At 36.0% G+C, this 20,711-nt stretch overlaps 1 protein-coding gene across 3 annotated transcripts in view; it reads left to right on the top strand.

The window, feature by feature from the left end:
* The window catches only part of LOC138336962 (plexin-A2-like), a 112,614-nt gene extending 93,096 nt beyond the window's left edge, over nt 1–19,518 (top strand). For all 3 annotated transcript variants that reach the window (XM_069286611.1, XM_069286613.1, XM_069286612.1), the window contains 18 exons: nt 2,583–2,702; nt 3,059–3,163; nt 3,683–3,779; nt 4,243–4,409; nt 5,700–5,851; nt 6,046–6,151; nt 6,284–6,420; nt 6,901–7,068; nt 7,388–7,484; nt 7,928–8,353; nt 9,193–9,475; nt 10,502–10,621; nt 11,029–11,124; nt 11,556–11,740; nt 12,333–12,442; nt 12,872–13,031; nt 13,752–13,888; nt 14,811–19,518. In XM_069286611.1, coding sequence (XP_069142712.1) covers nt 2,583–2,702; nt 3,059–3,163; nt 3,683–3,779; nt 4,243–4,409; nt 5,700–5,851; nt 6,046–6,151; nt 6,284–6,420; nt 6,901–7,068; nt 7,388–7,484; nt 7,928–8,353; nt 9,193–9,475; nt 10,502–10,621; nt 11,029–11,124; nt 11,556–11,740; nt 12,333–12,442; nt 12,872–13,031; nt 13,752–13,888; nt 14,811–15,003 — 2,859 coding nt within the window. In that variant the 3' untranslated portion in view covers nt 15,004–19,518. The remainder of the gene's footprint in view (nt 1–2,582; nt 2,703–3,058; nt 3,164–3,682; nt 3,780–4,242; nt 4,410–5,699; nt 5,852–6,045; nt 6,152–6,283; nt 6,421–6,900; nt 7,069–7,387; nt 7,485–7,927; nt 8,354–9,192; nt 9,476–10,501; nt 10,622–11,028; nt 11,125–11,555; nt 11,741–12,332; nt 12,443–12,871; nt 13,032–13,751; nt 13,889–14,810) is intronic.
* The last annotated feature ends 1,193 nt before the right edge of the window (nt 19,519–20,711 follow it).

Below are 20,711 nucleotides of genomic sequence, written 5' to 3' on the forward strand. Positions count from 1 at the left end.
CCTGTGTATTCTAATCAAAAACCAACCCATGTCTAGTCCAGATACCTGTGTATTCTGACCAAAACCAACCTATGTCTAGTCCTGATACCTGTGTATTATGATCAAAACCAACCCATGTCTAGTCCAGATACCTCTGTATTTTGATCAAAACCAACCCATGTCTAGTCCAGATATCTGTGTATTCTGATCAAAAACCAACCCTTGTCTAGTCCAGATACCTGTGTATTCTGATCAAAACCAACCCTTGTCTAGTCCTGATACCTGTGTATTCTGATCAAAACCAACTCTTGTCTAGTCCTGATACTGTGTATTCTGATCAAAACCAACCCTTGTCTAGTCCTGATACCTGTGTATTCTGATCAACACCAACCCTTGTCTAGTCCAGATACCTGTGTATTCTGACAAAAACCAACCCATGTCTAGTCCTGATACCTGTGTATTCTGATCAAAACCAACCCATGTCTAGTCCAGATACCTCTGTATTTTGATCAAAACCAACCCTTGTCTAGTCCAGATACCTCTGTATTCTGATCAAAAACCAACCCTTGTCTAGTCCAGATACCTTTAAGTTTAATAATAAAATGATCAACACTTCCTTATGTAGCAATAAATTGAGGATTATTTGTCATATAATGATTGTAAGAAAATAAATGGCAGGTTTCTAATAACGATGAAAACCTTTATATAGATTTCTGTATTAATTGAAGAATACTTTAAATATTAAAAAAAAAAACAATTTTTTAGATAAACCTGTGTTTGTTCCCTTTTATCTTGATACCTGTAGTGTATTCTGATCAAAAACCAACCCTTGGCTTGTCTAGGATACCTGTGTATTCTGATCAAAACCAACCCTTGGCTTCTAGTACTGGATACCTGTGTAATACTGATCAAAACCAACCCTTTTCTAGTCCAGATACCTGGTTTTTGATCAAAAATATCCTGTAGTCCAGATATGTTTAATACCTATCAAAAACCAACCCTTGTCTTGTCCAGATACCTGTATGTATTACCTATAAAAACAATCCTTGTCTAGTCCTGATACATGTGTAATCTGATCAAAACCAGCCCTTGGCTTGTCTGGATACCTGTGTATTCTGATCAAAAACCAACCCTTGTTTCTAGTCCAGATACCTGTGTATTCTGATCAAAACCAACCCTTGTCTAGTCCTGATACCTGTGTATTCTGATCAAAACCAACCCTTGTCTAGTCCAGATACCTGTGTATTCTGATCAAAACCAACCCTTGTCTAGTCCTGATACCTGTGTATTCTGATCAAAACCAACCCTTGTCTAGTCCTGATAACTGTGTATACCCTATCAAAACCAACCCTTGTCTAGTCCTGATAACTGTGTATCTCTGATCAAAACCAACCCTTGTCTAGTCCTGATACCTGTGTATACCCTATCAAAACCAACCCTTGTCTGTCTAGATACCTGTGTATTCCTGATCAAAACCTACCTTGTCTGTCCTATACCCTATCAAAACCAACCCTTGTCTAGTCCTGATAACTGTGTATACCCTATCAAAACCAACCCTTGTCTAGTCCTGATACCTGTGTATTCTGATCAAAACCAACCCTTGTCTAGTCTGATACCTGTGTATTCTGATCAAAACCAACCCTTGGCTTGTCTGGATACCTGTGTATTCTGATCAAAACCAACCCTTTTCTAGTCCTGATACCTGTGTATTCTGATCAAAACCAACCCTTGTCTAGTCCTGATACCTGTGTATTCTGATCAAAACCAACCCTTGTCTAGTCCTGATACCTGTGTATTCTGATCAAAACCAACCCTTGTCTAGTCCTGATACCTGTGTATTACCTATAAAAACCAATCCTTGTCTAGTCCTGATACCTGTGTATTCTGATCAAAACCAACCCTTGTCTAGTCCAGATACCTGTGTATTCTGATCAAAACCAACCCTTGTCTAGTCCTGATACCTGTGTATTACCTATCAAAACCAACCCTTGTCTAGTCCTGATACCTGTGTATTCTGATCAAAACCAACCCTTGTCTAGTCCTGATACCTATGTATTCTGATCAAAAACCAACCCTTGTCTAGTCCTGATACCTGTGTATTCTGATAAAAACCAACCATTGTCTAGTCCTGATACCTGTGTATTACCTATAAAAACCAATCCTTGTCTAGTTCTGATACCTGTGTATTCTGATCAAAACCAACCCTTGTCTAGTCCTGATACCTGTGTATTACCTATAAAAACCAACCCTTGTCTAGTTCTGATACCTGTGTATTCTAACCAAAACCAACCCTTGTCTTGTCCAGATACCTGTGTATTTTGGCATAATTGTATGGTATTGTCCTTTTAGGAACTGTATAATCCAGAACCTGGCTATATTGGTCAAATATGACAGTCCTTGTGACATCCTGTTTAGGCAATTCGCACTGTATGTTAAAGAGGTTAATGATGGATACAATCTGTAAATACTTTGAACTAATCATAGCAAGTAGAAATGTCTTAACAATTGTCTTAAATTGTGATATTTGTGCATTGATGTTAAGCATGTCTGAGTATTTTTTTCGTGGTATAATTGTGTGTTTATTTCTGTCTGTATGATTTCAGTCAGCTGCAGTTACCAATGTGAATGCTTGTCCGATGATTGACAGTCCTTCGTTAGACACTGACATTGTGGTCCACTCTGGGGAGTCGAAACAGATCGCAGTGGGCGTGGTCAACCTACAGGTAATTATTCAGTATTGTCAAAATAATTATCATCAGGAATTCTTTCTGGTTTATAAGCCAGTAATGATTATAGTATATATTTCTTATGTCGCATGGTTGGTGTATATCTACAATTTAAAAAGTCATGCAGCCTTATAGTTTTCACAGCTGGAATGTGCAATTACCTACCCATAATGAAATACTATGAAATTTTGCGGAAGAAAAATCAATCCTGGATTCAAACCCGGGACCTCTGAATGCTCTACCAATAGAGATACCTGATTGCGACAGATTTACCCAGTCCCGCTACAAATATAATCATGATGTGTATCTTCTTTGTTTGCATCACCATGGTAATGTATATTCTGTTGTTACAGCCTGGTCAGACAGACAACATTAAGTGTAGCTTCCAGTATCTCAATCAGACTCAGGTCGTCGTAGGAACCATCCGCTCGACACTTCTCACCTGTGATCCGGTACAGGTAAGTCCTGGTAGCCTCACTTTGGATAAGTTACAGATTAATCCTAACAATTATGTCCAGCACACACTGTATGAGTCATATCTCATAAAAGTCATATCACGTAAAAGTTATATCATAAACAATTTTATTTGTAGGCTCTCCCAGTCAGACATGCATGTAACAGTATTTGTGTCATTGAGATATCATAATCATATTATTGTTTACCCTGTTTATTTTTACATAGGTCAAAATTTTTATAATTTTAAGTAAACATGAGAAAATAACATTTAAACGGTTTAAAATTTTTGCTATTTTACTTTTAGGGCATATATGAAATAAACTTTTCTCAGTATTTCGCAGATCAAATTTTCGCGATCATAGTAATACATGTCCTGCGAAATCACAAAAATGTCAACCCAAGTGAAAATATCCACTTAACTGAATTCATTACATTCTAATTTATAATATTCCATGCAACTAATGTTGAATAACTTCTTTGTATGTATTCAAGTTTATGAATGTTTTTTTTTTGTATTGCAGTTTTCATTCCTGGCTGACTTTGCCTATGTGACGGCCAAGTTCCAGGTTACCTGGGGTCCAAATCAGTACCCATTAGACAACCCGCGTGATATCACAGGTAATGTGGAGCCCCACTGGACTGTCATTGTCACAGTTAATAAACAACATAAGAACTATGTACCATAGTTGTGTGTTCTTCAACATTTATTTCGTCTGAATAGACCCTGAAACAAACAAAATACATATACGTAGACAAAAGCTAATCATTCAAACATCAAGGTAATTTCCCATATGATATTTGTTATGGCTCATTGTAATAGACATCCGATAACTAGACTGCAGCTAAATATGAGGATAAAAGTTAGGTAACTGATACAATATCATTTGTTCTCTGTTAAGAATAAATAAATGAATAAATAAAGAAATAAATAATGACAGGAATACACTGATCTTTGAACTTGGTGGGTTAAACTACTGTTAGATTCTGTTATCATTGCTTAAGGAAGAGATGTCAAGAGATTACTTTGTTTACCATCCATTTTATAGTACAGATATGTGTAACTATCATTTTTCTATTACAGTGAGGATCTATAAATGTAACCTGATGGTGACAAACTGTGGCCAGTGTCTGAGTATGGATTCCGAGTACGAGTGTGGATGGTGTGGGGACCAATGTTCTCTCCAGAAAAATTGTTCTGACTCCTGGCTGGACCGGTCATCAACCTGTCCAAACCCCAAAATACTCAGGGTAGGTAACTCCCAACCCTAAAATACTCGGGGTAGGTAACTCACAAATGACATCAGGTATCAATCACTAGTAACAGGATTATTGGTCAATGTAATGGTGAGGTGAAGTGCTACATCATATGTTTTGTTAGAATCAGTGATCTTGGCATTGTCATAGAGGTCGACTGTATTTATTAGAATCAGTGATGTTGACATTGTCATAGAGGTCAACTATATCTGTTAGAATCAGTGATATTGACATTGTCATAGAGGTCAACTGTATCTGTTAGAATCAGTGATCTTGACATTGTCATAGAGGTCAACTGTATCTGTTAGAATCAGTGATCTTGACATTGTCATAGAGGTCAACTGTATCTGTTAGAATCAGTGATCTTGACATTGTCATAGAGGTCAACTGTATTTGTTAGAATCAGTGATCTTGACATTGTCATAGAGGTCGTTAGAACAGTGATATTGACTGTCATAGAGTACTGTATCTGTTAGAATCAGTGATCTTGACATTGTCATAGAGGTCAACTGCATTGTTAGAATCATGATCTTGCTTGTCATAGAGGTCAAATTGTCATAGTCTAGAGGTCAACTGTATCTGTTAGAATCAGTGATCTTGATCTGTATTGTTGATCCATTGTCATAGAGGTCAACTGTATCTGTTAGAATCAGTGATCTTGACATTGTCATAGAGGTCAACTGTATTTGTTAGAATCAGTGATCTTGACATTGTCATAGAGGTCAACTGTATTTGTTAGAATCAAAGATCTTGACATTGTCATAGAGGTCAACTGTATTTGTTAGAATCAGTGATCTTGACATTGTCATAGAGGTCAACTGTATTTGTTAGAATCAAAGATCTTGCCATTGTCATAGAGGTCAACTGTATCTGTTAGAATCAGTGATCTTGACATTGTCATAGAGGTCAACTGTATCTGTTAGAATCAGTGATCTTGACATTGTCATAGAGGTCAACTGTATTTGTTAGAATCAGTGATCTTGACATTGTCATAGAGGTGCAACTGTAATAAAATCTTATTAAGACATTTTTAAATACAATGTATTCAGAGGTTTATGGTTGTTTTGTTTACAGCCTTTTAATGAAACATTAAGCATTATAAAACCAAACCAGTCATACAATTTGACCAGGGACATGCTAGGATCATAGGTATGACCTTTATAGACTGTCAAGGTCAAATTGTCCAACTTGGTCTTGATATCAAGGACTTTAACTCTTCTTAATTACATGTAGATATAACCTGAATCCTAGTCGAAATATATCAATGTTTTATGTTATTTTTAGTTTAATCCTAACACTGGACCAATCCAAGGCAAAACAAACATTTCTGTGACTGGGATCAATCTTGGAAAAGCTTACACAGATTTACAAAATGGTGTGGAAGTCGCTGGTGTGAGGTGTACTGTCCTTCCAGAGCACTTCTCACCATCTATTGGGTATGTATCTAGGACATCCAAAATCAAATCTTTAAACCTGAATTTTACTTTTACAACAGCAGGAAAACTTAATGTTAACGATTATGTCTTGTTAAAAATGCAAAGACAATACTTCACCTTCTGTTTTATGAATTGAAATTAAGTGATGACATTTCAGTTGGTTAAATGTTATTCTTTGGTTTATCTGACAATAGGTTTCGCTGTGAGACAGAGCCTGCACAGAGCACACAAGTCGGTAAAATTGTGGTGACGGTCGACAACCAGTATACTACAGAGTCAGAGGGAACTTTCTCATTTGTGGTATGTTTACTTAAAATTTCACTGAAAGTATTTTATCTAATTTTTTGCATTTGCAAAGAAACTTTTATCAAGTGTTATTATATTTTTAATAATGCACGAACAAGTTTATACTTTTACATTTTTCACTAACAGGACCCAACAGTAGACAGACTAAGACCAGATATGGGGCCCAAGTCTGGAGGTACTCGCATCACCATCACAGGCGTTAGTCTAGACACTGGCACCAGGACAACGGTGGACATTGGGGGCAGTCCATGTGAGGTTAAAAGGTAAGACAGGATAGCTACGTAGACATTGGGGGCAGTCCATGTGAGGTTAAAAGGTAGGACAGGATAACTACATAGACATTGGGGGCAGTCCATGTGAGGTTAAAAGGTAAGATAGGATAACTACATAGACATTGAGGGTAGTCTTTGTGAGGTTAAAAGGTAAGACAGGATAACTTTAGACATCGGGGGCAGTCCATGTGAGGTTAAAAGGTAATACAGGATAACTTTAGACATCGGGGGCAGTCCATGTGAGGGTAAAAGGTAAGACAGGATAACTTTAGACATCGGGGGCAGTCCATGTGAGGTTAAAAGGTAAGACAGGATAACTCTAGACATTGGGGTCCATGTGAGGTTTGCAGGAAAGACAACTAGGAACGGTAGACATCATTTAGGGCAGTCCTTTATGAGATTTCATTTAATATCCAAGATTTCCGTTGATCATCCATGGATGCTTAATCCATTCCTGTTATAATTATCCAGGAGGAACGCCACCATCCTGGAGTGTATTACCTCCCAACATATCGCTAACAAGGACACAGTAGAGGTGGAGGTTAGCTTCGGTGGATACAAACGTCTGCTGAGACCTCAGTTTACATATGTCGAGGATCCAACCATCACAGCTATAGAACCCACCAAGAGTATCCTAAGGTAAAACATGAAACATATCCTGGGTAGATTTTAATATATTCAGTATTGATATTTACAAGTTTGTCCATCATTATAAGTGAGGTTTAATGCATTTGCGGAGGTAGACATTCACGAATAGACTGCAATCGCATAATTCGCAAAAGTAAATCACATGTGAAAGAAAGTTATTTTTGGTAGTTGTTTCACCATTTAATATTTATAGAATGTAAATAATTGCAAAAAATCACAGAAATAATTCTTCAAATATCAAAAATACCTTTTACCTTTGATTACCAATTACTTTATGAAGTAGATTTTGAAACTGCGGGTTATTTTGTAGTGGAGGAATAACACTTACTGTGATCGGAGAGAGACTTGGTATGATACAGCGTCCAGAGTTCTTCGTCGAGGTCAATGATCAGATGTATCCTCCCTCTGTAAGTTATTTTAACATGAAACTATTTTTATGTGACATCTATGGTCAACCTGGATGCCAGAATTTTGCAGACTACCATAATATTGAGCTTTAGTCACATTTACTGTAAAAGTGGATATAATCACAAGACAAGCCATGTAATGTTTAATAGAAGTGTCCAGTCTCTCTTGGGACATGATTAGTTACCAGTCTAGTGCTTAATTTTGCGATTTGCAAATATGAAGCTTTTGTGATGGAATTGTTTTGTGGTGTACCAACAGAGTTTTGACTACACTATCCATACATTTCCAAAATATTATGTGTGGGGGAATATTTGCGTAATTAGCAGAAATCTTCCATTTGTGTTAATTATTGCATTTACAGTAGCATAAGTAAAGAAAGAAACAAAAGAATAACATTGTGAGTATGATGTTAACATTCACTGATTGAGTCTTGTCATTATAGGGTTATCCATGCCACCACATTGAGAACTACATGAACAAATGGCTGCTGTGTCAGACTCCGCGACTCGACTTCCTCGGAGAAAACGTCACGGAAACCAACCCACTTGAGGTACACTACGGTTTTAACCTGGATGGAGTGACAACATGGCGTAACATCTCGAAGCGGGAGAATATGGGACCTCTACTTTATTACCCTGATCCTGTGATAGAGAGATTCTCTGGTAAAAACATGGAGAAGAAATACAAGAAGGACAAACCTCTGGTGATTGACGGCCGGTTCGCGGGTGTGAGCCAGCTTATAAAGGATGTGAAGGTTGTTGTCGGCCAGAATGAGTGTATGAACCTTGTGACCTCTGACTCGACCATTAGCTGTGATCCACCCGAGAACCCAGACGGTATTGATTCTAAAGGCAATGCTCTCGTATTGGTAGGTAACTCATGTGGACCTTTTTAGGTCATCTGAGACAAAGTTATTCTAACCACCTTTTGTTCGTCTTCATGTGTCGTCCGTCGTATGTCCATAAATAATTTAAATTTTCGACTTCTTCTACAAAACTGCTGAAGAAAATTCAATGAAATTTTGCACAAATCTTTAAGGCATATGGCCAAAAAAATTAACAATATGGTCCCCACCCTCTTGGAGGGCTGTGGGAGGGGCCAAAAGAGGTAATATTGAGTCCTTTGGTAATTAATTTACCAATAATGGAAATCAATGCTTATATGAAGTCATAAGGTCTGTTCCATCTTTGCATATTACTGAGTTATCTGCCCTTTTAGTAGGTATCAGTTCTGACTTAATTAAGTGTGTTAGGGATAATTACCGGTACGTCATTTTTTTTTTTTTTAAATGGGGTGATCGAATTTTCACAACAGCAGATAACTTTGTAATGTGCAAATACAGGATAACTTTCCACCTGATTCTTAACAGTATCTTAGGTTATGAAAATATGGTATCAAATTAATTGCAAATTTTATCAACATTAATGAGAAGTAATCAAATATGAAAAGGAAATGTGCCAAACGTTAAGAGAGTTTATATAATTTTCTTTTAGTATTATTATTGTACTCTTCGATGGCTTTTGGTTGTTTGTAACTGCATGGTGTTTCCTGATGGATTTTTTGTTTCAAAACACTGAAGAATGAATTTGAAAGTCTATTGGATTGATCTAAGAAACCTTTGATATAAAATGTCTGTTGTTTGATCTTTTCCTTTTGAAATTTTAATTGAAATTAATTAAAGCACACTGTTAACTTCTACTTGTACAGATAAAAATTGGGTTTCTGACAAAGGATGTTGGCGTCCTTAACTATTTTGACAACGAGACTGAAGAGAAGCCAATAGCTCTAGGTATCATATTGGGTGTGGTCCTTCCCATCATCGCTATCATCACTCTACTGGCTATCTGTATCATACGACGACAGCGGAAAAACGGACCCAGTAAAAATGGAATTCCCGAGATGTTGAAGGACTACGATGGAAAGAATGAGGAGGCCGATATCGGGCTGAACCATGTGTCTGTGAAGGCTGACATGAACGGACAGATTCCAGGTATTACATTCGTTGCATGAAATTACATGTACACGGGATATTTATCATGCAATCTTGTAATGATACAGCTTTCTGCAGATGTTGTTTGTCTTGTTAGCTCACCTGGCCCGAAAGGGCCGGGAAGCTTGTGTCATGGCGCAGCGTTCATCGTCCATCGTCCGTAGTCCATCTGTCCGTCTGTCGTCCATTCGTCAACATTTCCTTTAAATCGCTACTTGTCCTAGAAGTTTGCATGGATTGTAACCAAATTTGGCCACAAACATTCTTTGGTGAAGGGGAACAAAACTTGTATAAATTTTGGCTCTGACCCACCGGGGGCAGGAGGGGCGGGGCCCAATAGAGGAATTTGAGGTAAATCCTATATTTGCTACTTGTCCTAGAGTTCTGCATGGATTGTAAACAAATTTGACCAGAAAAATCCTTGGGGGAAGGGGAACAGAACTTGTATAACTTTTGGCTCTGAACCCCTGGGGGTAGAAGGGGTGGGGCCCAATAGGGGAATAGAATAGAGGTAAATATTCAAATTACTTCAGAATAGAAACAATGAACATGTATACAGAACATTATTTGGCATTACACACTAGGTGAGCAATACAGGCCCTCTTGGCCTCTTGTTCATAATTTTAAAAGTTTATTAACCTGCAGTCTTACCAATATTTTTCATCACAAAGCTTTCATTTCCGATAATCTGATATTTTCTATCACAGAAGACTGTTTTTTTTTCACTGAAATCTTTGACTCAATGAAATTATCACTTTCTATAAAAACTCACACTCTGAAAATTGAGGACCTGTGCTATAACTTGAAAGTACTTCCAACTTATAGCTAGCAATTTCTGAGAGATCAAACCAAAACTTCATCAATGCTACCACAATGGTATAGATTATACAAACAATTAAGAAGGATCTAGAAACAAGTTATTGAATTGACATTGATATTTAATATGCCACCCTCAATAAATAAAGTATTATTGATCTGTTTCCTTAAATCTATTCTTTGACTTTAACTTCGACCTTCTGACCATAGATTCTGGACCTTATATCAGTGAGCTCCTGGCAAGAATTGAAGATGAAGCTGCACGCCAGAACATCAGTGACTTCCTCATACCTCGGTCTAAACTGGACATTGGCGAACTCGTGGGGAAAGGTCAGTTTAAAATGATATCGGTCAGAAAATGATATATTAGAGCTGAGGTTGTCTTACACACAAAGTTTATCACATCTATGAACCTTGCTTAAAACTTACTGTTGACAAACCTGTTATCATTACTCATATTCCTTGTTGAAAACTTTTGTTAAGTAATTTGAAGTAGCAGCTGTTGAGACCAGATTTACAATACTGTTAGTCATACCCCCTGTACACAATGATAAATGAACATACTATATCTTTTGTAGGTGTGTATACCCCCTGTACACAATGATAAATGAACATACTATATCTTTTGTAGGTGTGTATACCCCCTGTACACAATGATAAATGAACATACTATATCTTTTGTAGGTGTGTATACCCCCTGTACACAATGATAAATGAACATACTATATCTTTTGTAGGTGTGTATGGTAATACGTACCAGGCAACATATACGACCAGTGTTGGGGCTGATAGTGAGGAGAAAAAGACCGATGTAGCTGTCAAATCACTACTAGGTAGGTATCATATACTCAGGAAACATACGTAGTGCTCAGGAGAGTCTGAGAGACAGCTAGGATGAAAACATGTTATGTGTAGCTTGGGTGTTGTTCTCACTTACCAGCTATATATATGAGGTTTTGAGATTTTTTCCTGAGGTTGAGAAATTCTGGTTTGAAAAAAATAAATATTTTGAATACAATTGCTGCATTTAGATGGGTGTTACAATCCTGATGCACAATATTTGCATTGCATAGTATTTTTTGACATAACTTCAACTAGGACAGTGTTTGACTTGTATCTTTTATAAAAAAAAAGAGAAGAATTTCTTCAGTGTTTTTTGTAATTTCTAGATAAGTGATGCATGTCCCTTTGGGACTGTTGGAAATAAGACTTGAACTTTTAACCTTTGCTATTTGATTTTATGGTTTAACCTTTGACGTTACAGGTTGTAACACTGATAACAGCACAGTAGATGCTTTCCTACAGAAGTGTTTGGTACTGAAGGACCTACAACATCCTAACATCCTCCCCCTCCTAGGCCTTTGTCTATCTGCTGCTGAGGAACCACACATGGTGGTCCCATACCTCGAGAGGGGTGATCTCAAAACCTATGTCAGGGATCCATCAAAGGTAGGGGTGATCTCAAAACTTCTAACAAGGATCCTTCAAGGGTAAATAAACTTGGTGCTTAGTTGATTTGAGAAAACTGATCTCAAAACTGATTTTGTCAGGAATCTTATACTGGTAGTCTCCACACCTCCAGTTGTATTTCAAAACCTGTTTCAAGGATTCATCAAAGTGTTCGCTGACCTCAAAACCTATTGTAGTGATCTATTAAATGTTTTGAAATTAAGATAAGTTCCTAGACGTTCCTGTCCCTGTAGAAGGATGATCCATGATGAAATCTTCTTAAAACAATGATGTCATCCAGAAAGTAATATTGCCTGTTTCTTAAAAAGGACAGAATATGCACTAATGATGCAATGGACAATTTTAATGTTATTCTCCGTTTAATAATTTGTCTCGTGCTGCACTTCTAAAATTATAATTAAGGATTAATAGAAGGATAAACTATAAATTGCAAGAAATTTAAGAATAGACAGTTAAGAAACCTGAGCACACAGTATTATGGAAGACCACCTATGATAAAGGAGTTATATTTGTTATAACCCGCGGACTTTATGCTAAACTTTCAATGACAGTACCTACTTTGTATCTGTAGAACATCACAGTGATACAACTATTAGAGATGGCCCAACAGATCTCAGAGGCGATGGTGTACTTGGAAAGTTTACATATCGTCCATGGTGACCTAGCGGCTCGTAACTGTATGTAAGTATTACATTGACCACTGGAGAAATTAAGACAAAACTAAGCAATAGGTGCAGTCATGTATGTGGTAAATTAAATTTAACTTAAGGAGAAGCAACTGCATCAGTGAATGTAATAGAAAGATAAATATGGGAAATAGGGCATTTGTTTGCACATTTTAACTGAAACGCCCAGCTAAAGTGTTTTTGTTTCAATGTTTCTTTAATTGGCTATAGCCTGGTTCTTAAATTTCATATGTTTATCAAATTTGTCATATGTTTTCTTAAATTTGTGATGTTTTTCATGTATTAAATTGTGATGTTGTTTCTTGAATATGATTCAATACTTCTTGATTTTATATATCTGCATCTGTTGTTCCTTGAATTTACTATGTATTTCAAGTTATTTATTATCATGTTCTAAAATTGATAATGTTGTTTCAATGAACAGGTTGACAGATGACAAGGTGGTGCGTGTTTCTGGGTTTGGTGTGACAGATCTATACTCAGTAGAGTACTGTAAGGCTGACGAGGACAGGAATAAGATAGTCACTAAGTGGATGGCACCAGAGGCCATTGACAACTTCACCTTCTCTCATAAAACAGATGTCGTAAGTCTAACGGAAAATAATACTTCACTTCTCTCATAAAAAAGGCGTCGTAAGTCTCCCGAAAAATAATACTTCACTTCTCTCATAAAACAGACTTCGTGAATCTCACGGAAAATAATACTTCACTTCTCTCATAAAACAGACTTCGTGAATCTCACGGAAAATAATACTTCACTTCTCTCATAAAACAGACTTCGTAAATCTCACAGAAAATAATATTTCACTTCTCTCATAAAAACAGACTTCATAAATCTCACGGAAAATAATACTTCACTTCTCTTATAAAACAGACGTTGTAAGTCTCAAGGAAAATAATAAATCACTTCTCTCGTGACACAGACGTCGTAAGTCTCACCAGACATTATTAGTCTCACTAAAAAATAATGCTTCACCTATACTATAGATCATCAAAATAGATGTCGTAAGTCTCACCTCTGAAGGTTCTTAGAATCTTTTAGTTTTGTGTCCTGAAATCATGATAAAAGATTTCCAAGTACATTTTGTATTCAAATGTCACAGAAAAGTTTTCTTTTAAGTCAAACCCTTACCTACTTTATATATTTAAATATATAATGTTTTATAACACATTATTGTACATTACCTTTATCCCTCTGTCTCATTAGGATATAATGTAGTTTTCAAAGTAACTCCTTATCAAGTATTAAATCCGTAGTACCAGTTTGAATTGCTTTTATATATTGCTAAAATATTTTGTTTTAGTGGTCATATGGTGTGCTATTATGGGAACTGTTGACAAGGGGAGTAACTCCTTATCCGGATGTGGAATCAAAAGACTTGAAGAATTACTTAGAAGGAGGACATCATCTAAAAAAGCCACGGCAATGTCCAGAATCATTGTATGTATTAGTTTTATTTAACAAATGTAGATCATTAGATAAAAAAAAAAAGAAAAATGCAAAGTGTGTTATTTGGAGGTAAGTATTATTATAAGATAAAGAAATGTGTGAACTGCCCTCATTAAATTTCCTTTAAACCACCTGTTTATTAAACTCTTTGATTGGGTTCAATTACAACATAAATTTTACTTTTGTATAATGGCCACTTGGCTGTAAAAGACCATTTTTGTGTCGCCTGCAACGCAAGGGCGAAACTTATGTCAGCGTCTGGGAAATGGTTTCCGTGCCAATTAACTTAGGTATCTATTGTCCAATTTCAACCAAATTTTATACATTGCTTTATATCAATGAGTTCTCGGATGAGTTAGATAATGGTAAAAATCTGTCAATATTTGTAAGAGTAATGGGACTTTAAAATTGTCAAAACAGATAAATCCATGGTTTCTGCTCGATAACTTAAATATTAATTATCTTATTTCAACCAAATTTTTTATATTGTTTCATTTCAATGAAATCTCAGATGAGTTTGATAATGGTCAAAATTCGTCCATAATTGCAAGAGTTACGGGACTTTAAAATTGTCAAAACAGATAAATCTATGGTTTCCGCTCGATTACTTTAGTACCTAATTTATTGTCAAATTTCAACCAAATTTGATATGTTGCTTTATATTTATGAGATCTCAGAGTGGTTTGATACTAGTCAAAAACCCATCAATATTTGCAAGAGTTACGGGACTTGATAACTTCACTTAATGATTAACAATATTTTAAATTTTAAATAACTATTTTTTGTGATGCTGTGCAGGTGACACATCCACTTCCGTGGCATTCTTGTTCCTCAATGTACTTTTGGTAGAATTTATAGACATGTTTGACTGTGTTTGAAATATAAGTCCATTAAAATTCAATGTTTTTGATAGGTATGTGATGATGGTGCAGTGTTGGACAGACAGACCAAACGATAGGCCCACATTCCAGGAAGTCAACGACGACATGAAAACCTTCCTGTCAGCCGATAATGGCGAACAAAACGACGATACGTCAGACACTCAGCCGCTTAAGTCCAACATTGAACCTGGCGGCTCGTCAGAGTACTTAGAGGTCATAGGTTAATGTCTATAGGTCATAGAGGTCAAACATTTACTCTGCGAGTCAATTAATACACAACTGAGGTTTACAAGCCATATGCTTTAATTGCATCAACTGTTGTAACAGACATTCTCAATATGAGAAACAAAAAGGAATCAAATATGATATAGACCAGTGGTGTGCAAGAAAATGGCTACAAATGGTTGAGATGGAAGAAATTCTTAAATGAACGGACAAAAAGGTTGTGAAGGAAAGAACTGTGACATATACAATCTATCTGTGTATACACAAAGAAAGGAATATGGAAAAATCTATTCCTGTGTTTTGCAGACATGGCACTGCAGGTGCTGTTACCTGTGTAAAACTATACAAATTATGATGGAGAACGTGGATAGTGTCTTCTTCAGTACAATCAAGTACTTATGTGTGAATTTAATACAGTAAAACCTGACTTAATCGACACCCTGTCTTAAACGTCAATCAGGTCGGCAAAGTCGGCTTTCACTGTAGTTGTGTTTCAGAATGAATAGAATGGCCTACTTTGTGAAAGTTAAAAAAAAAAAATAATTTTTACCACCGACTTCAATGTACCAATGTGAATATTCATAATACCACTAAATCATTGTATCAAAGTGCTGAGGATGCCACATAGTGGAACTAAACTCAAGCTTCTTGTGTGTTGTTAGGAATCGTACAGCTGATGATGAATGAATGTAATAACTGTGGCCATCATGTTATATGTGTGTGTGGCCTAGCGTTTGTAGCAGATTCTATCGACTTATCATCATTATTTCATGTTTACTTTGGTTGGCCAAGCCAATGAAGAGGTAGATCAGTTGGTGTTTCATGCAATTTTGTGTTGTGTCAATTAATTAAACACATATCACCATATCAAACTCCGCATGTTCAAATTGACATTTTCCATCCATTCTAAAATAAATAATGTTACAATCATTATTGAAGCGTATACCATCGTGAACTCCTGTGTGTGATTAACAGTATTATGTGTTCATCATCACATAAAAAGTCTGTTGCAATAAGATTGTCAAATCTGATACTCAAATCATTTTCATTTATTCATCCGATTCATTTATTGTAAAAAAGTGTTCATTTACAGATTCTCAATCAATTGGATGTGATGTAATTTAGTGAGTGAAAGAAATGTCTTTGTGTCTCAAAGGCTTCAGATAAACATTATTATTAGTGCAAGAAAATATATGATAATATATACCTGCAGCTGTCAACATGTTGTCAATACAACCCCACCAACATGTACCTTATTTGTGGCAACGTCATTGTCAACTCCATTATCCAATGTTGGCTTTTACAGCTCCACCTGGGGGTAATGGTAGCGGTTACATGATGTCACTGCAGCTCCACCTGGTGTTGATATAGTTGACCATATACAGCTCCATCTTGTGGCCTATATGACGTCATTGCAGCTCCACCTGGTGTTGATATAGTTGACCATATACAGCTCCATCTTGTGGCCTATATGATGTCACTGCAGCTCCACCTGGTGTTGATATAGTTGACCATATACAGCTCCATCTTGTGGCCTATATGATGTCACTGCAGCTCCACCTAGTGTTGATGTAGTTGACCATATACAGCTCCATCTTGTGGCCTATATGATGTCACTGCAGCTCCACCTAGTGTTGATATAGTTGACCGTATACAGCTCCATCTTGTGGCCAATATGATGTCACTGCAGCTCCACCTAGTGTTGATATAGTTGACCATATACAGCTCCATCTTGTGGCCTATATGATGTCACTGCAGCTCCACCTAGTGTTGATATAGTTGACCATATACAGCTCCATCTTGTGGCCTATATGATGTCACTGCAGCTCCACCTGGTGTTGATATAGTTGACCATATACAGCTCCATCTTGTGGCCTATATGATGTCACTGCAGCTCCACCTGGTGTTGATATAGTTGACCATATACAGCTCCATCTTGTGGTCTATATGACGTCATTGCAGCTCCACCTGGTGTTGATGTAGTTGACCATACACAGCTCCATCTTGTGGTCTATGTAACATCATTGCAGCTCCACCTGGTGTTGATATAGTTGACCACATAATGCGCCAACTACTGGGTAAGGTAGCAGCCCAAATGGTGTGACAACTGAACAGTCAACCACAGTTCTGGCTCTGTCTGATAAAATACACAATGAAAATAGTGTTCATTTTATTGTAAAAATGTCTCGGAAGATAAAATCTGACCTTTTAATGTCGTATGAAGGTATGCAATAAGTTTTTGGACAAATTGTCACACATTATTATAATTAAATCTTTGGGACAAATTTAATTAAGTGTTAGGAAAGATTGTTTTTATGTTGGATTATCTGTTGAACAATTTTGTATATGTGTGCTTTATATTTGCATGTTTTTATGACTTTTATTTATTGATAAACAAAGCGGAAGCTGTTTTGTTGAAGACCAACGTAACTTGTACCAATTTTTTATGCTTTTAATGAACAAATTGTCTTTAACAATTATAGTTTATATCATGTGTGCCATTGTTCATATTAAATGTGTTCTAATTAATGCTATAAGTATGCATTTTAGGATGTCTCAATTGTCTTTTAGCATGTATCAGTGACCTTTGTGTATCATGAATGTCATTTGACAATGTTTGTCTATAAATTAGAAAGGTTACTGAAGCTAGCAATATACAGATGCCATGGACCTTTTAATTGAAAGTTTGACAGAAATGATGTGTTTTTATTTACAAAACATGAATCTTAATGTCTTTGCATAAAATTTTGAAATATTTTCATGTTTTAACTGAAAATGTTGTGAGATACTAGTTATGTGATGGAGCATCCATCTTGATTTTTTTAAGTGCTATCTTGCAAGCATACCCAGAACTGACTGTGTTTTGTCTCGGAGGCAAAGGTTAACTTTAGGGTACGGGTGATCCAACTTCTAATGTTCAAGCACCTTTCTCTATTACCGGTATTTTACTACTTCCATTACAAAAGTCTTATTCAAATATAGTCTTCATTACACACTATTTTGTCATTTTGTGGTATCTTTATTTTCTTCTCCTTTTGTTTTCTCCCAATATTATTTAAATAACATTTGATATTGCTGGCTATGTATGGTGTAGATAAGCATTCATCAATTCAATGGAAAATGACGATAAGATTCAATATGTTTTCTCCATTAAAGAATAATTAAGCATTTACGTTATATGTATAATGAAACATTGTGCAAAGTTATTCTGAATCTCACATATGTTAAAAGATTAAATTTTCCTGTGGTTTTCATTGATAGTGCTAGTAGATGTTTGTTTTAGTGTGTACCAATGTACGAGCCGGTGGGCTATCATAGGTGATTTGGAGATCCTGTGGGCCGATCAAACTATATCTTGCCTACATCGTAAAAGTGCAATATTACTTGTCTGTGCTTCTGTCAGTCAAAAAGCAGACCAAGTTGGTGCTTACTAGTTTCTGTCATGTACATGTCAAGAAAAAATCTCTATTAACTTTCTTAAATGTTAATTTTTAGGACCAACTCACATTAATACTAAGGGCCAATATTCTAATATCTGTGTTTCTGTAGTATATTTTTTACATTTGTCAATCATTTTCTAATTTTCACTACCAAATTAATATCTGTTTTAACATATTCTTGATGTGATCTTTTAGTCAAAATCTCATTTCCTCTTAGATATAAAAACCTCTGCTTGTGGCAGCTGTGGTCTTAGAATTGCCAGTCAGTGTTTTTATTACGTTTTATATGATTTTATTTTATATCACGTGAATGAATATTTATTGCTTTACTTAAAGGGGCTGAATGTAAGAGATAGAGAGATTGTTAATTTGCTGATGTCAGCTGGAGAACTGTCGAAATTCAAATTTAAATAAAATTTGTTCAAGGAACTAATTTGTCTTTGCTTATTACAGAATTTTCTGCTCTTGCTGGTATGTATCGATTGTTATGTCAATAGTTTGTTTTTGAAAACTACATTGATTTCTCAGAAAATTATGCTGTTATGTTCATGAACACTTGTAACAATTCCTACCTGCGAGGGGAGATAACTCTCGATCAATATGCAAATATGGAATTAGTTAAAACACGTTTCACTGCTGTAAGGTCTAAATATTGTAGCTCAAACATACTTAGCTAAAAAATGAAAAATCAAAAATGTTTGAATAAATCAAACAATTTGGACAAATCAAATAATCTTTGGACAATTTTTAAAAAGATTTTTGCTTGTATGATCCCCAAACAGCTACACTATAAAAATATTGGTTGATAAATTAACAACACCAATGTTAGTTTCCTGTTAAGAAAGAAATATCTCTATTACTTACTGATTCTGGTCTTATAGATAGTTCTGCTGTCTAAACTACCCGCACTGATATCTATTGTGAGAAATATATGTATGTAAAGTTGTGATGTGGCCCACGTTTTGTTGCTAGATTTATGTACATTTTGTCCTATTTATACAAACTTTATGTACGAATGCCAGGCTATTAAGTCGCTGTTCATATAATATCAATAAAGATGCTTTCTGAAATATGACGTGTTTTGTCAGTGTTGTTTATATGGAAAATATCTGATTTTTATCAACTTTGTTTGTTTTAAATGTACACCAAATCTTAGAAAGAAGCATGTTAATATCTCATACATTGAATGCTATAGTTATTCTAAATCAGATCAGGGCGTCCACGATCATGAAACAGTCTTTCATCTAAAACCAATCTTAGTAAAATTAGACTTGTAATTCCGCTCCACTATGATGCCCTTCGTTACGCACCAATACAAGATCTAACAATGCCCCGTTCGAAGTCACCTCAGCATCAGCCGCCTACGGAATCTTCAGTGTGGTTGATTCATTCAGAAATATAAACGGCTAACAGTACGTCCTGAGATGTTCCGATTATAGGCCATGGGTCATGCTGAGGTGACCCCGAACGGGGCATTGTTAGATATCGTAGTGGAACGGAATTACAAGTCAATTTTTTAATTAGATTGGTCTAAAACAGACTTATGAGTTAGACATCATATTTAATTGGCGAAGCAGATACTTAAATCCTGAAGACTGTTTCAAGGTTTTTGAACCAGATCTCTTGAGTTCTGTCTGATGACAGTGGCTTGTAGTTCCATTTGATGACTGAAATGACTTTAATACCAGGTCACATGTAATTATAAGCTATAGATGTCAAACAATTTTGCATAATGCCTTTCCATGGCCACGCCTTCTGGTAGGGAGGACGTGACCAACACCTATAAATAGGTCAATTATTAAAAGTACTGGTCAAATATATGATTGATAGAGTAGTTTGAGAGGAATTATTTATTCAGTTTGGTCAAATTGATACCTTTGATCTCTAAAAGTCTACAAAGTGAAATGGTTAGTATTATTCAAAGAACATCCATAATGTGAAAGAAAGAATATTTTTTGTATGTTGCGAGGTAAGTCAGACGTGTTTCAATAGATTATAGGACCCAATAAGCTGAACGGTCACTTGAGTTTTATTGACCATTTTTGGTCTTGGCTACTTAAACACTAATAGGACTCTTTGTAATGTTATTGCGGAGTTGTTATGTAAGGATTTAAGACTACCAGGTATTTTGATTTGACCACTGTAATCTGAAGCTCAGGGATTTGGCACAAATTTCCAACAAACGGTTAATATATGTTGTACATATGTATTATAGTGCACAAATATATAATGTATTGATCGTAAGTTGGAAATTTGTGCTAGGTCCCT

This window comes from Argopecten irradians, chromosome 12, assembly GCF_041381155.1.
Source record: "Argopecten irradians isolate NY chromosome 12, Ai_NY, whole genome shotgun sequence".
NCBI classification, from domain to species: Eukaryota; Metazoa; Mollusca; class Bivalvia; order Pectinida; family Pectinidae; genus Argopecten; species Argopecten irradians.